Source organism: Prionailurus bengalensis, chromosome B3 (genome assembly GCF_016509475.1).
Source record: "Prionailurus bengalensis isolate Pbe53 chromosome B3, Fcat_Pben_1.1_paternal_pri, whole genome shotgun sequence".
In the NCBI taxonomy this organism is placed as follows: Eukaryota; Metazoa; Chordata; class Mammalia; order Carnivora; family Felidae; genus Prionailurus; species Prionailurus bengalensis.
In genome coordinates this window covers 106,934,098-106,947,538 of record NC_057355.1, presented here as the reverse complement: position 1 = coordinate 106,947,538, position 13,441 = coordinate 106,934,098, and the positions used below count along the sequence as shown (strand labels likewise).

The 13,441-nt window shown below is 42.1% G+C and overlaps 1 protein-coding gene across 5 annotated transcripts in view; it reads right to left on the bottom strand.

Annotated features, from left to right (window-relative positions):
* The window catches only part of DAAM1 (dishevelled associated activator of morphogenesis 1), a 178,292-nt gene that overhangs the window by 33,348 nt on the left and 131,503 nt on the right, over positions 1 to 13,441 (bottom strand). For 3 of the 5 annotated variants that reach the window (XR_006293399.1, XM_043556270.1, XM_043556271.1), the window contains 6 exons: positions 13,025 to 13,163; positions 12,682 to 12,740; positions 9,340 to 9,527; positions 8,329 to 8,628; positions 7,907 to 8,014; positions 1,017 to 1,046 (listed from right to left, as the gene is read on the bottom strand). Coding sequence is in view for 4 of the 5 variants with exons in the window: in XM_043556270.1 (XP_043412205.1) it covers positions 1,017 to 1,046; positions 7,907 to 8,014; positions 8,329 to 8,628; positions 9,340 to 9,527; positions 12,682 to 12,740; positions 13,025 to 13,163 (824 nt within the window). In the remaining variant the exon portion in view is untranslated. The remainder of the gene's footprint in view (positions 1 to 1,016; positions 1,047 to 7,906; positions 8,015 to 8,328; positions 8,629 to 9,339; positions 9,528 to 12,681; positions 12,741 to 13,024; positions 13,164 to 13,441) is intronic. The other 2 variants (XM_043556272.1, XM_043556273.1) reach the window with 1 other exon arrangement.

The following is a 13,441-nucleotide window of genomic DNA, read 5'->3' as shown; positions in this document are numbered from 1 at the left end:
CACACACACACACACACACAGGCAAAGCTGAGATGGTGAGGGAGGGAGTGTAAGGAGGTGGCAGAATTGAAACGAAGGGCTAAAATCTAGTTGACAAAGGGAAATAATAAGAAACGCTGACCACCCACATTTGAAAAAGCATTTTTGGAAGAACAAAGTGCATCTAAGTTGAAGATGCTAAGCGTGCATAAATTATCAGTGAGTGGTGCCCTCCTTTTGTCCCCCAAATCCCTATGGATAGCAGACAGAAGAACTGTCACTATGAATCAAGCTCGGGTGAGGCTTGCCATTGCTAGTCTGGCCATTTGCAGGGCCCATTCACTCCGGAGCCATTTGCATCGTGAGCACTCAAAAAGCCAAACAATAAATCCTCCCAAACATCCTCATGTGCAACAGAAAGGTCCCAAGCCCAGATGGTACCTTTCATTACCCTGGAGCCTGATGGATAACAGAGAGGGGGCAATTCAAGGCATTAGTTCAATTACTTGAATTAACAACAAAACACTACTTCCATACTCTGCCGCTGTACAAAAAGCTGTAAGCAATGATGGCCAGTCATAATTTATGGTGGAAGAGGCATAAAAAAATTCTATATAAAATACTGTTTGAGTAAACTGGGCATCAAGGTGAAAATACAGACTAACTTCATAAATAGCAAGTTTGATTTTATTAGAGGTCAGGATCAATTTTAAACATGGATCATGGCATTTTAAATATGTAAGGAAAGCAAAGAGTTCTGGAACTAACAGTTTGGGAAAAAACAAAGACAATATGGAGCTTATAGTAAGAGGCACTGGGTGATCAAACTTCAACGGTCTCCTGTCATACTGAGATTTCAAGCACACCGCTAATTATCAGTTAAGAGTTGAAACCCAGTGTGGAATTACCTAAGCATTACATTACACTATCTGGAGGAAAAAAAAAAAAAAAAGAAAAAAAAGGATGGCCAAGACATTCTGAGCTTACAGTGAGCCAAGAAGTTATACTAAGCAAGGTTTGGGTAGTTGCTCACTTACCTGCTTGGAGTTACTGTTCACAAAGAAATCCTACAGCCATGGCAGAGGCATGGAAAAGGCAAATCAGATACATGCAGTTCAGAAATCACAGCAACAAACGGGAGAAAGTCAAAGCAGTCAAGGAACTCAGTGACACAGGGTAAGAGAGGATTTATGCCCCAAGGATGAGCAATGAGAGTTGATGAAGACGGGAGAGCCTGGCTGAAGATACAATGAGGGCACGGTACGAAGCATTCTGGGTAGAGGACACGTGTTGTGCACCATTTCCAATGGTGGCAAATCAAACTTGGAGAAGAAAGGACTGAGAACACCCCAGAAAGACCCAAGTTGGGAAAGGAACACACTCTCTTTGAAAGAGGAATGGGCTCCATTTATTCAACATGACAATTTTCACTTGAAGCAGAAAAATATCCATCAATTCCATCAAATTGAGGAAACTACTCCTATGGTCATGTCCTACCAGCAAAATATGCTTTTTTGGGGGGATGGAGGCAGGAATCATCTGTCTTCTTATGTCATAAGGAAGGATTAAGAAAAGACAAAAGACAAGTTCAGCAACATAGGTCAGTAATATTAACCCTCAGTATCCCTCAAGAGTCCAAACAATGCCTGGCAGTGCTATGGATAGGTATGAGAAAAAAGACCGAACATGCAATTAAGAGACAATAAGTGATTCATGTTTGTGTGCCGCCATTGGTGGCCCTGTCCCAACTGCCTCAGGGAATTTCAAGGATACAAGGCCTTCGGCCTCTCCTGAAATACTCCAGACAAGATCTGGAGTGAAGAAGAGAAAGAGGAAGAAGTAACTGACATGTTAAGAGAAAGTTACAGCCTTCTTTACATGGTTTTGCCATGCTGGAATGAAGAAAGCTTCAGGGTGCAAAACACACCCCAGCTCTCAGGCCAACCGCTTCACGACCAGCAGTTGCTCAGCAGATTCCTTAAGGCCTCATTGGCCCTGGCAGCACTGCCAAGGCCAATTTTACACAGATGAGCTGTTTCACATCATTCTTCCAGTGGGAGACAAAATGTGTCCTCCTTTTGCTCCTCCCACACAAGGAGGGATTGCTTTTCTAGAACGGCATTTAAAAATAAGTTGATAACCACAAGAAACTTTTCTTCTACTCTGACGTCACAGTTTTCTTTTGTCCCAGTTGCAAGAGCCAGGTTTTCTACTCTCAAACTCCTTAGGACACTTTCCCTGTAAAAGTAGCCTCTCCTTTCAAGGGCAGAAAGAACTATGGCAAAGTGAACTCCGTGAGGTCATCTTATCCCACTTTTCTCTCTTACTGAGGCAAGTTGCTAGTTGAATTTAGATCCAGCTATTACTGTCTGGCCTTCAAAGAAGAAACTTCTACAAAGCTCTCTGGCAACTTATTCTCCGTAAGTTTGCACTGTCAGAAAATTAAGACTTCTGACCTTGACTATAGTGGGCTATGGAATCAGGCAACTATCATTAATTAGGTGTGAGGCTTGTAGCTCAGCCTTACTATCTGCAAAATGGAATTAACAACTGGATTATTACTGTGACGACTAAACATGGTAATTCATGTAAAAAAGCAATGTGCACGGTACCTCGTACATATTTATGAGCTCAATACTTGGAAGGTATCATACAACTATCTTTCAAGCTGATGATCAAGTCCATTTTTTTTCTCCTATTGCTCTCTTTTTAATTGAGTTGAAGAACAGCTGGTCAAGATCTCCCGTTTGTTGCCAGCAGCAGAAGTAAGTGGCCAAGTAATGCATCTTATCTTTGCAGAGGTGATGATGAGGAATGCCATGGGAGAGTGTGGTTTACTGTTAGCCTTAAGGTTTCCCTTCTTTAACGGTCCTTTAACCACATTTAAAATAAAATCACAAAGCTTATTAGATGGGCATGTTAAAAATAATGATGCTTCCAGGCCTCTTTCAAATAAGTTAACATTCTTTTTGAAACTTTAAATGATTCACTAATTGGCTTGGGCCAAATACCATAGGATCACCTAACAGGAGGTCTGATTTTTCCAGATGATTTTTGGTGTAGGGCTTTGGAAAATAAAAGTTGGGACTCGAATTTTCAGGAACCAATGCTGATAGCTTCCTAGGGATAAGGTTCCTCAATGACATAATGATTCAACAGTTTATAGGTAATAATAATCCTTACATGGATATTTCTTAATTTTTTGAGGTTACAATCCCTTTGCAAATCTGACAAAAGGTAGGGATCCCTCTCCAGAAAAATGCATACTATTCATATAAATGCATAATATTAAAATATATTTTTTTAAATTTTATTTATTTTTGAGAGAGAGACAGAGAGCATGAACAGGGGGAGAAGCAGAGAGAGGGGGGGAGACACAGAATCTGAAGCAGGCTCCAGGCTCTGAGCTGTCAGCACAGAGCCCGATGCAGGGCTCAAACCCACAAATGGTGAGATCATGACCTGAGCTAAGGTCAAATGCTCAACCGACTGAGCCACCCAGGCACCCCTAAATGCATAATATTTATATAAAACCCTGCCTTTAATTAACTCTTACCATGGAGTCAATTAATAGAACCTCTACCTTATACTTTGGTCTAAGAAAAACCATCATTCATAATTTTCTCTTCGGCCTTCACATGCCATGGTGAAGGGCCAAGATTATTGAAATAAATACCCTAAATTATAAGTTTTCAATGTAAAACTAGATCTCCAGAATACTGAAAATGTGAAAAGAGTAACAAAAAATTCTTTGACCATTTATTTAAGAAAAAAAAAAATCAGAAGATAACAAAGAATGTTCCAAATGGGAGCCCAAGAATGACTTCTATATTACGTTATTAACAGGAAGAGGTCAGATTCTGGAGTTTGGCGTTGCAGTTAGCCTCTGTTCCCTACATCAGAGCATAGAGGCTTTCAAATGTTCTACAGTATGCTGATAAAAGGACCTGTAAAGAAGGGGTGCCCTCAGGCCAAGAACTGGGAGAGGGAATGGAGATACGAGCTGTAATTTTACTGCTACAAAGATATGACTCCCTTTAGGTAAATGTAAAATTCATCTTCCTATATCCAACTGCATGGATAGGGAGAATGAATTTATAACATCTCAAGGTGAAAATTTCCCACAAAACCAAAATGAATATTGTTTAAGTGTATCTCAAGTAATACTACTATGCAATGCATGTGATGTATTAAAACAAGTCCTTTGTGGTTGGCCTGGAAATCCTGCATAATGTAGTTTCAATGAGGAAAAGAGGTTCTGAGATTCAAGAAATTGACTTTCAAATGAACTTTTGGAATGTAAGCAGGGGAGTAACTGCACGCTATTAAATTCCACTTCATGTGGCACATAAGCTTACATAATCAGGTCCGCACACCTTTGATATCCACACTGGAAAAGAAAAATCCTGAATAGAAACGGTCTTGTTCTTAAAACTGGAGTTACAGAAAATCCTTTACAAAGCCTGACCTTCATAGTGAATGAAACTGTGGTGTAAGAACAAAGTGAAACTGAGAATTTATGCCACTTGTGACCTGGCTGTGCCACCTGTTCAGACACTGAATATATGCTAAGCCATATTTCTATTACCTATGAGATAGAATGACACCTCATAGAGCTGGTGTGAGGATGAAATAAAAAAAAAAAATAAGTATAAGAGTGCCTTGAGAACTAAATTTTACAATTGATGAGATTGAGACTGGGTATATTGTTCTCAGCACCAAAAAGGTAATGGATACTTAATATTGATTATCATTTTTTTAGTCTATACAGATTGTCTTTGTCTTTGCTTTTACACTGTAAGTTGCATCAAAAGCCTGTGCAACCATTCAATACATTTGCATCCTTTGAAGCATTTCACATACAAAGCAGATGGTATAAATATCTGTTTTGATTTTTATGATAAAAATATTTCTCAAATCAATTGGGCATACCTTTCATATGTGTGCATATTTATATCTCTCCTAAATATCATTAATCAGTGTTCATCTAAAGTTACTAATCTTATACCTGAGGTTGTGTTCAAAATCCTACTCTGTATAGTGTTCTTGTTACATGCACACAGGTAATGGTATTCATGTGTTCCTTTGCCTCTCTGAGAAACTGACTTGTTCAAACAACTGGCTGAAGTTCAGAGAGTTTGACCAGGGTTTTATAATTGGAGGGATAGAGGAGATACTATAGGAAAAAAAAAAAAAAAAATAGGTTCCCACTATTCACTGGGGAGTGGAAAGGAGAGCAGTTCAAGTGTGATGATAATTATACAGCGTATTGCCAAGACTAAAATGAAAATACACAGGTCTTTGACATTGTCATTAGATAAGGAGATAGGGAACATTCAATGACAGGCACCCCGTTTCCTATACTCTGTCCTACAAATTCCTACTAGAATGTCTGTATCTTTAGATTTTTTTTTTTTTTTTGGTCTCTCAACATTCAATAAACTCAATAAAATGGATAAAATTACCTTCATTTGGGAAATATATCTATGGTTTAAAAATCTCATCTCAAATTTGTGCGCCAAGAGGGGAAACCTACTTCAATCAAGCTGAGCCAAGTGTGTTGAAATCTTTTTCCAGAAAGTGCCATTAAAATGTCACAAATGAATCCACCCGTCTCCTTAGCGTTAAGTACAACTGATATGTTCTGGTCTACACTGACTGGAATGACTACTGATTACTTAAACAGGGATCGGTTGCTAGGAGACAATTACCCAATTGCAAGGCTTTCTGCAACCCTGTCTCCCAGAGCTCTTGAGAACTGTCCATATATTTGTCCCAGAGCATTTTGGCAGCATCCTTCTGCACCTTCTGCTGAAAGCCAGTTAATTATGAGTCTTGTAAAGTCGGGTCTTTTAACCACCTGCCTTCATGATCAATGCAACCCACATGCTCAGACTTGAATAACATCATTTGGAATTGACTGCTGTTTTCCCTTTCTTTAATTTACTTTAAAAAAAATTTTTTTTGTTAAGTTTTTATTTTATTTTTGACAGAGACAGAGTGCAGGCAGGGGAGGGGCATAGAGAGAGAGGGAGACACAGAATCTAAAGCAGGCTCCAGGCTCTGAGCTGTCAGCACGGAGCCCGACACAGGGCTTGAACTCTACGGACTGTGAGATCATGACCTGAAGTCAGATGCTTAACCAACTGAGCCACCCAGGCACCCCTTTAATTTACTTTTCTACTTACTTTACTTTTCTACTTTACTTTTCTAAGCTCCCAAACCTTCACCTTAGGCAACCAGAATGGACCAGAATTAGTGACTGAAACTGAAGTGGGAAATCAATTGGATGTGTAATGAGGTCAGAAGATTACTGAATCTACCAGGAAATTTGCTCAAATGTCCTACGACTTCATGTCAAGGCCCAGAGAACACCTTCCTAGGTCAGCAGCAAAGAGACCGAGAGAGGAGGTCCATTGCAGCCAATCAGGAATGAGTCTGGTCCAAGCACCTGCCGTATGAAGGCCCTAAACATACCCTTTGTTTGTCCCTTGAAAGATAAAGTGCCTTGCTTTCTACTGGACATTATCTTTTTTCCCCTTCATTTTCCTTTATTTTGTGGGTACAGCACTGCACAAGTTTTCCCTCATACTTATGGAGGGGCCCCAGCTGAGGGCTCCTGTTTTAGGTTCATGCTACCATGGCAGACAACGACCAGCATTTTTGTACTTTACTAAAATAGCACAGAATACAATGAAGAGAAGCTTTCCCTCTGAGTGAAAATATTCTGGCTAAAAGACATACTACTTTTTCAGTTTCAGATGTATCAAAGGTTTTAAAATAAAAACCTGTCACAGTTTCGGTTTCTCCCCAGCCTCAGTCCATCTTCTCCCTTGATGGTTGGTAGTTCTGTTCTGAGACACCCTTTCTTGGGAACCAGTCTGCAGCTCCTCTGAGGATGCTCCAGCCGGCACATGATTCACGTAGGAGATAAAGGGCTCCCAGTAAAGCCCGAGAAAAGCCCCCATGCAGATGCCTGGCATGCTTGTGTTCCTAGTAAGATGCACTCTGCTCTCTCCATCATCTCTCTCAGTCATCCTGAAGAATCTTTCTTCTCTCACTCCAGGACACCACGTTTCCCTTCCTATGTCTCTGACTGTCTGCTTGGGATCTTTGTTGTGATCTCTTCTGGTCCACCCTTAGGAGGATCTCCTAAGATGTCCTCTCAAGAAGTGAGAGGTACCATCAGATGTGACTGGAGTGTATGGCATAAAGTTGATTCGCTGGCTACATCAACATGGATAGCCAACGACCACCAAATCACACGTTTCCCACTAGCGTCACAAAAGTTTGGCTCCTGTTTCAGAAGCTTCTCTGGTCCTTTTTCTGTCAGTGCCATCCTCCAAATTGCTCAGCCTTCCCAGCCCCACTTGAGTTGACTGTGTTCGTGACATATAGTAAAAACTTCTAAGGTTCTGGTTAACTGTCAAATCATAGTTATTTACAAACCCTTGTATGTCTAAAGGTCCCATCTATTTCAAAAAGCAGTTCATTTCTGATAAGAACCAACGGATATATAGATTTTTAAAAGTCGGATAAACTAAAATGGCTTAAGAAACGAACCCCGCGACAATTACAAGTTAGGCAGCTCTCCTACTAATATTTGCTCCTGGTGACCCATTTGGACCAAGCACAAGAGATATTAACATACGAAACTCCTTCCACCAATGCAGATAAGGTCTTGGACACACACCAGGGTATGAAGTTAACGAGCAGCTTCAACACGTTCACACACATACACGGACAGGCACTTAGACACACATGTGAACCCACGCACACCATGCTGCTTTGCAGGGACAGAGCAGGGTAGACCAGACAGCCTCAAACCAAGACGCCCATCACCTCACGGCATGGCAGGTAGCACGGGGACCATGCGTGAGGACAGGACTTCTTATTTTTGTCTCATCTGGAGAGCACACGGTGTTACCTGCTGTCTTTGGTAGGCAGAGAATGTTCTCTCCAGGTCTTCGAGGTCTAGAATTTTGAAGACTTTTGTATCATCAATTTCGGTCCATACTGTTCCTTCCAGTTTATTCTGCAAACATCAAGTTAATAAGTAATAAATACTAGAGTTTATGGTTATATACAAAAAGAACAGACGTGGTTATTTTTTTAAAAAGTGCTGCCACCCCCAATTTTTCATTCTACCAGATGCTCAAAGTGGTCTGGCTTCAAACAACATGTCATTTATTTCAGCTTTAACACTTGAAGTATCAGAGCTAGTGAGAACCCGAGTCCATACTAAGAAAATGAAATCACTTAACAGTCAGGGCTGTTTCCCTTTTCAGTGACAGCACAGTGAGCTGCTAATGTTATCCATTAGAGGGAAAATCAGAACAAATGGCTTACCTCAGGCAGCTTCGACCAGTTGAAGGATTTCAGGGCATTTGTGGGCTGAGGAATGTTTTTCTTCTTGAGTGCCAGACCCAGTGGAGCACCAGGAGGTGGCATGATCCCCCCTAAGGGAGGAGGCCCTGGGGGAGGAGGAGGGCCGCCTGGAGGAAGGGGAGGGGGTGGAGGAGGAAGCATTCCACCTGGCAGGGGTGGAGGCGGTGGGGGGGGGAGGAGGGACCCTGGGACAGAGGAAGGAAAGGGCCCCCCTGGGGCTCCAGGGGAGGGTCCACCTGGGATCGAAGCACAGACAGCTCTCTGAAAAGGTAAAAATAGGAAAAGAGAAGGTCAGTGGAAGAAGTAAATTCACTGGATGATTCGGAGTCTGAAACTTTGCCTAAAACGTATGTTACAGAGAAATTCCCATTTCTGAGAAGATGGGTTTAAAAGGAGCAATAAATCAAATGGGCTTTAGGGTCTTCATGGACTACTGAGTCAGCCCTTTATATGTGGCACGTTAGTGCTTGTCTGTATAGCACTCACGTATCCCTCACTTCTTATAGCATCCGAGTTTGGTTTTCATGAAATCGGTTTTCATTTCAAGAAGTTAAAATGGGGTGCCTGGGTGGCTCAGTTGGTCAAGCGTCTGACTTTTGATTTCGGCTCCGGTCATGATCTCACAGTTGGTGAGTTCGAGTCCTACATCAGGATCTATGCTGACAGCACGGAGCCTGCTTGGGATTCTCTCTCTCTCTCAAAGTAAATAAATAAAACTTAAAAAAAAAAAAGTTAATGTAATCTCCTTTGATCTTATTAGAGAATCTGCATTTATTTAAATACACACCCCCCAACCCCCCTCTGCTGCCTGACTTACACGATGGCAGAGGGAGGAAGTCTTAAAACCATTGGGATAGATCACCTTGGGATACCCAGGCAGAAGCTGTCTGCCTAAGGTAGAGGGGCTCCAGGGTAAGCGAGGCCCAGCAGCTGCTCAGAAACGAAGACCCGGCCCGTGGCCCCGGCCCTCACCCTGTTCAGCTCGTGGAGCTGTGCTGTGAGATCCGCCACCTGCTGCTTGACTTGCTTATGCTCGCTAGTCTCCTTTTCGAGCTTCTCTTTCATTTTATTTAAGGTCTGCATCATCTCCTCCTTCTCTTGGGTCTTGGCATCACATTCGCGTTCTTTCTTTTCCAATTTCTGCTGCAACTCATTGTGCTCTACACAAGAAAACAACGGGACGTGAAAACAGGGGACTCTTCAAAGCTGAAGTGTTTTTCTCTAAACAGAAAACTGGCTGAGGATGGTGTGAGGCTCTTCATTAGGTAAATATTATTCCTCTCCTCCGTCAGAGGGAGCGACTTGTGGACTCAGTGGTGTTCGTGCTTGGAGGGGTCTTTAGGTGAACAACGTTATGGTTAACTACATCTTGTAAAATACTGAAGAAGAGACCCTGAAGTCACAGTCCTGAAGATGGAACACAAGGGTGAGCACCTATTTGTGGAGGATAATGGTGCCCGTTTGGTATTTAATTCAGGATCCTGTCATAAAAATGGCCCTTTAGCCACACTAGGGAAAATGAATATTAAAAAGGCTTCTTTTGACAAATTAGAAATGAGAACCAGAGAAGCCATTGTTTGTTAGCCAGGTTGCTGGCTTGTGTCCAACCAGCAGAGGGCTGAGAGGGAGGATCTTGCTCCCTGGGGATATGCTGATGCCAGACCGCGTCTGTCCCGACACCGAGTCCTCTCTCCCATTCTCCTCTCGGAAGGCTACCTGGACTTGAAGTATTTTATGCTTCTGGCAAATAGTCCTTAAAACTTGTGAAAGCAAATGCTATCAGATTCTCAGCATTAAAGACTTTAAGGGCAGAGCATGACAATCGCCACAATATGGGGAGAAAAATATTAGCTCTCAGCTGTAGTTTTACTAACTTCCCAATCCTGCTATAATGGAACGAGGCATCCAATGGAGCCCAATGTTTACTTACATTGCCAATATGCCTGCTGACTCCAGCCCTTGCGGGAGAGAGGAGCTTTGGGAAAGAGGACTAATGAAGTTGAGGCTGCAGGTTTTTATTTCAAATACTTGGCCCCAATTCCTACTCTTTTCATAAAGTAAGCCCACGAGAGATATAACCCACTGGGGGCTGAGCTACACAGAATTGGTCTCTATTTCTGAATCTGATAACACATTTAAATTCTCGCTTTCTCCATCTCTTACTTTTTCTTTCCTGAGTTTGCAGAGAAGAGTTCACGCCATTGAAAGCCTTGCATTCTACCAGTCTTGAAGTTAAGGTGACCACTATTCATTCTGTGAATGAATGCATCCCTGACTTCTTCCGCAATGCATCTGAAACCCACCTCACTGTATCCCATTTTCCTTCTTCTGTCTCCACGTCATTCTTCTTTCACAATTCTAAGACTTGAGACTCTTACGACCGGTCATTAAGTTTGACAAATCCTGCTGTGCCTCAGAACCACCTCAGAGGTTTTAACATTTCAGGAGCCCCAGACCCCATTTCTGGGAGTGTCTTCTACAGGTCAGGGACAGGGCTTAGGGATTTGTTTTCAAACGCTCCTTAGACGATTCTGATGTAATGCCAGGTTTGGGAAGCTGCAGCCTAAAGGATTCTCCCTACAAAGGCGTTCATTTACCATCCATTTGCTAAGATCTTCTTGAACACTTACTACCGACTATGCCATAGTAAAGAGAATTCTCCACCTTTCAGGGCCAGAGAACTCCCATCTCCTCACAGCCTCCACCCTCCGATTCATCATCGTGTGCCCTTTTTGATACAGCCTTGCTACTTGAAGATTTCAGAAAAGAATTAATTTTATCTACATTATCTCCTCTTTTACACTCCACCTGTGACCTCACGTTAAACCATCCTGTTCCGCCCACTGACCTTGGCCATTATTTCTCATCCCACCTCAGCCGCCTAAATCTACCATAGTCCCTCTATCATTTATAGTGCAATCAATATGGCACTATGTTAAAGTCCTTATATTTGTTTTGTCCTTTAATCTTTGCAACAGCCCTGCAAGTTAGATATAATCTTCAGCTTATAGAGGGGGAGGGTGGAGAAGAGGAGTCTGCATGCCTACGCATGCAGTCAGTGAGGAATGGAGTTGAGACTCAGACCCAGAGCCCAGTGCCGGGCCTGACACACACAGGCGTTCAACAAGCCTGCACTGAGTGACCGCCTGAATGACTCCAAAGCTTCTGTCCTGGGTGTGCTCCTTAGCTTGCACACCCACATCCCTGTGCTCTACGTTTGCCCCTAAAGTATCACCTGACCATTTTCTCTTCGGTATCACCTCTCTTCACCCCAACTTTTGGTCAGTGTTTCTATTCTTTCTATAGCAGCTTCTGGAATCTATTTATAAAACGGTATACAGCAACCTCACCTGTGTGAGAGCAATCTGAATTCATATATGGGACTTCTAATATAGGTGCACTGCGTGTCTGGTATTTTCTGCTACCAGTGGTGGCCCTGCTTTTCTGTTCCACGGAAAAGGACAAATGTGATGAGGGAAAAGGAAATGCTTTGGCATCTCTTAGACCCTCTTTTCAACGCACTAAATATCGGGGGTGAGTGCTATTGTGTGTCACTGGCTGTGACTAAGTAAGTTGGACAAGGAAAAGGAAGTCAGTCGGCCAGCAGAGTGAAAGAGCAGAGGCCAGGAACAGGACTGTTTTCATAAGACGGCCGACTTCAAGTTGCAAGCATTTGGAAGGGAGAGGGTGACTTCTATCCACTCTGTGAGTGGCTGGCACAGTGATGGGTACAAATGACTCTCCTATCACTTGATGCTGAGTGTTAAGACCAAAGACATGCTCAAGTACTCACCAAGAGCTGGCCTAGTTACGTCTCATAATGCCTGTATCTACAATGATCGGTGATTTTCTATATGATTTCTCTTTTTATAACGGGTGCCAAACTAAGGTCATGTGGAGAATTGGGCTGCTGAAACCAGGTGGCCTGGGTTTCTGTTAAAATTCTGGGTAGTCCCCCTTAAAACCTAGTGTGCTTTAAAGAGCAGTTACAGAGTGGGGGGAGGGCTGGCATGAGTGGTAGTTAAGAAAATTTGAGTTAATGAATGCCAAACAGCAAATGCTACAAGCTTTTCAAAAAAAATTTACATAATTATAATAAAAGGATAAAATATTTGGCAATCAGCATGACAATTAAAATAGCTGAATTCGAGAGAAAACAGGGCAAAATGCCCTTAAGACACAGAAAAAGAAAGGCTGTTGGATGCATTCAAGTCAGTAAGAAATATCAGTGCAAGTTTCTAAAATATACAGAAAGCAGAGTTGCCCAATAACCAAAGACGCGGCCGTTTCTCTCATCGGGTCCTCACTATTTACCTTTTCTCATTTTTTCCGCTTGTTCTTTCCACTGCTTAACTTCATTTTCATTGACCAACCTGTATGATAGTCAAAAGAGCATTCATTACAAAAACAGAAAAGGACCGTTGCCAAAATGCATGCTCTTCTAGGTACAAAAATAGTCCTCTGCAGAAAAATCCTCAGCATGCTTGAAACCCATTTAAACCCAGATGTTACTCAGATACATTACATATGTATATATAGGCGCTCAGATTTGACCTCTAGAACATTTCGGTTCTCCCAGCTGCTATTTTAAAGTAGGATAAAGTAAACGCCTTACATTGTGACTATCATCTCACAGACAGCAAAATCAGAAACTTACATTCGTACGACATTCTTAATGTTAAAGTTTTCCAAAGGCGTGGTGTCAGGGTCCTGTCCTTTGTCATTCTGAATAACTATCTGCTGTATAATCCTATCTAGTAGCAGCCAGTACTGAACGGTGTTGCCGCTTCTCTTGTCTAAAAAAGAAAAGAAGGGTGGAAAAATACTTCATGTTGTTTCTAAACTAGGATGAATACGTTTTAACAGCGGTCACCCGCCAGAGCCACAGAACCAGAGATGTTTATAACATCTGCACCAGCACTTCCCAAAGTTTCTGGAATTCTGACACGCGATGATCATTTACATGATTGAGAGGCACTTTCTACCCCTTTCTAAATGTGTTGCAAGGCATATATTTATTTTTAAAATCAAAGTAAGTTATAATTCATTTCATTTTTAGAATGTCATAATACCC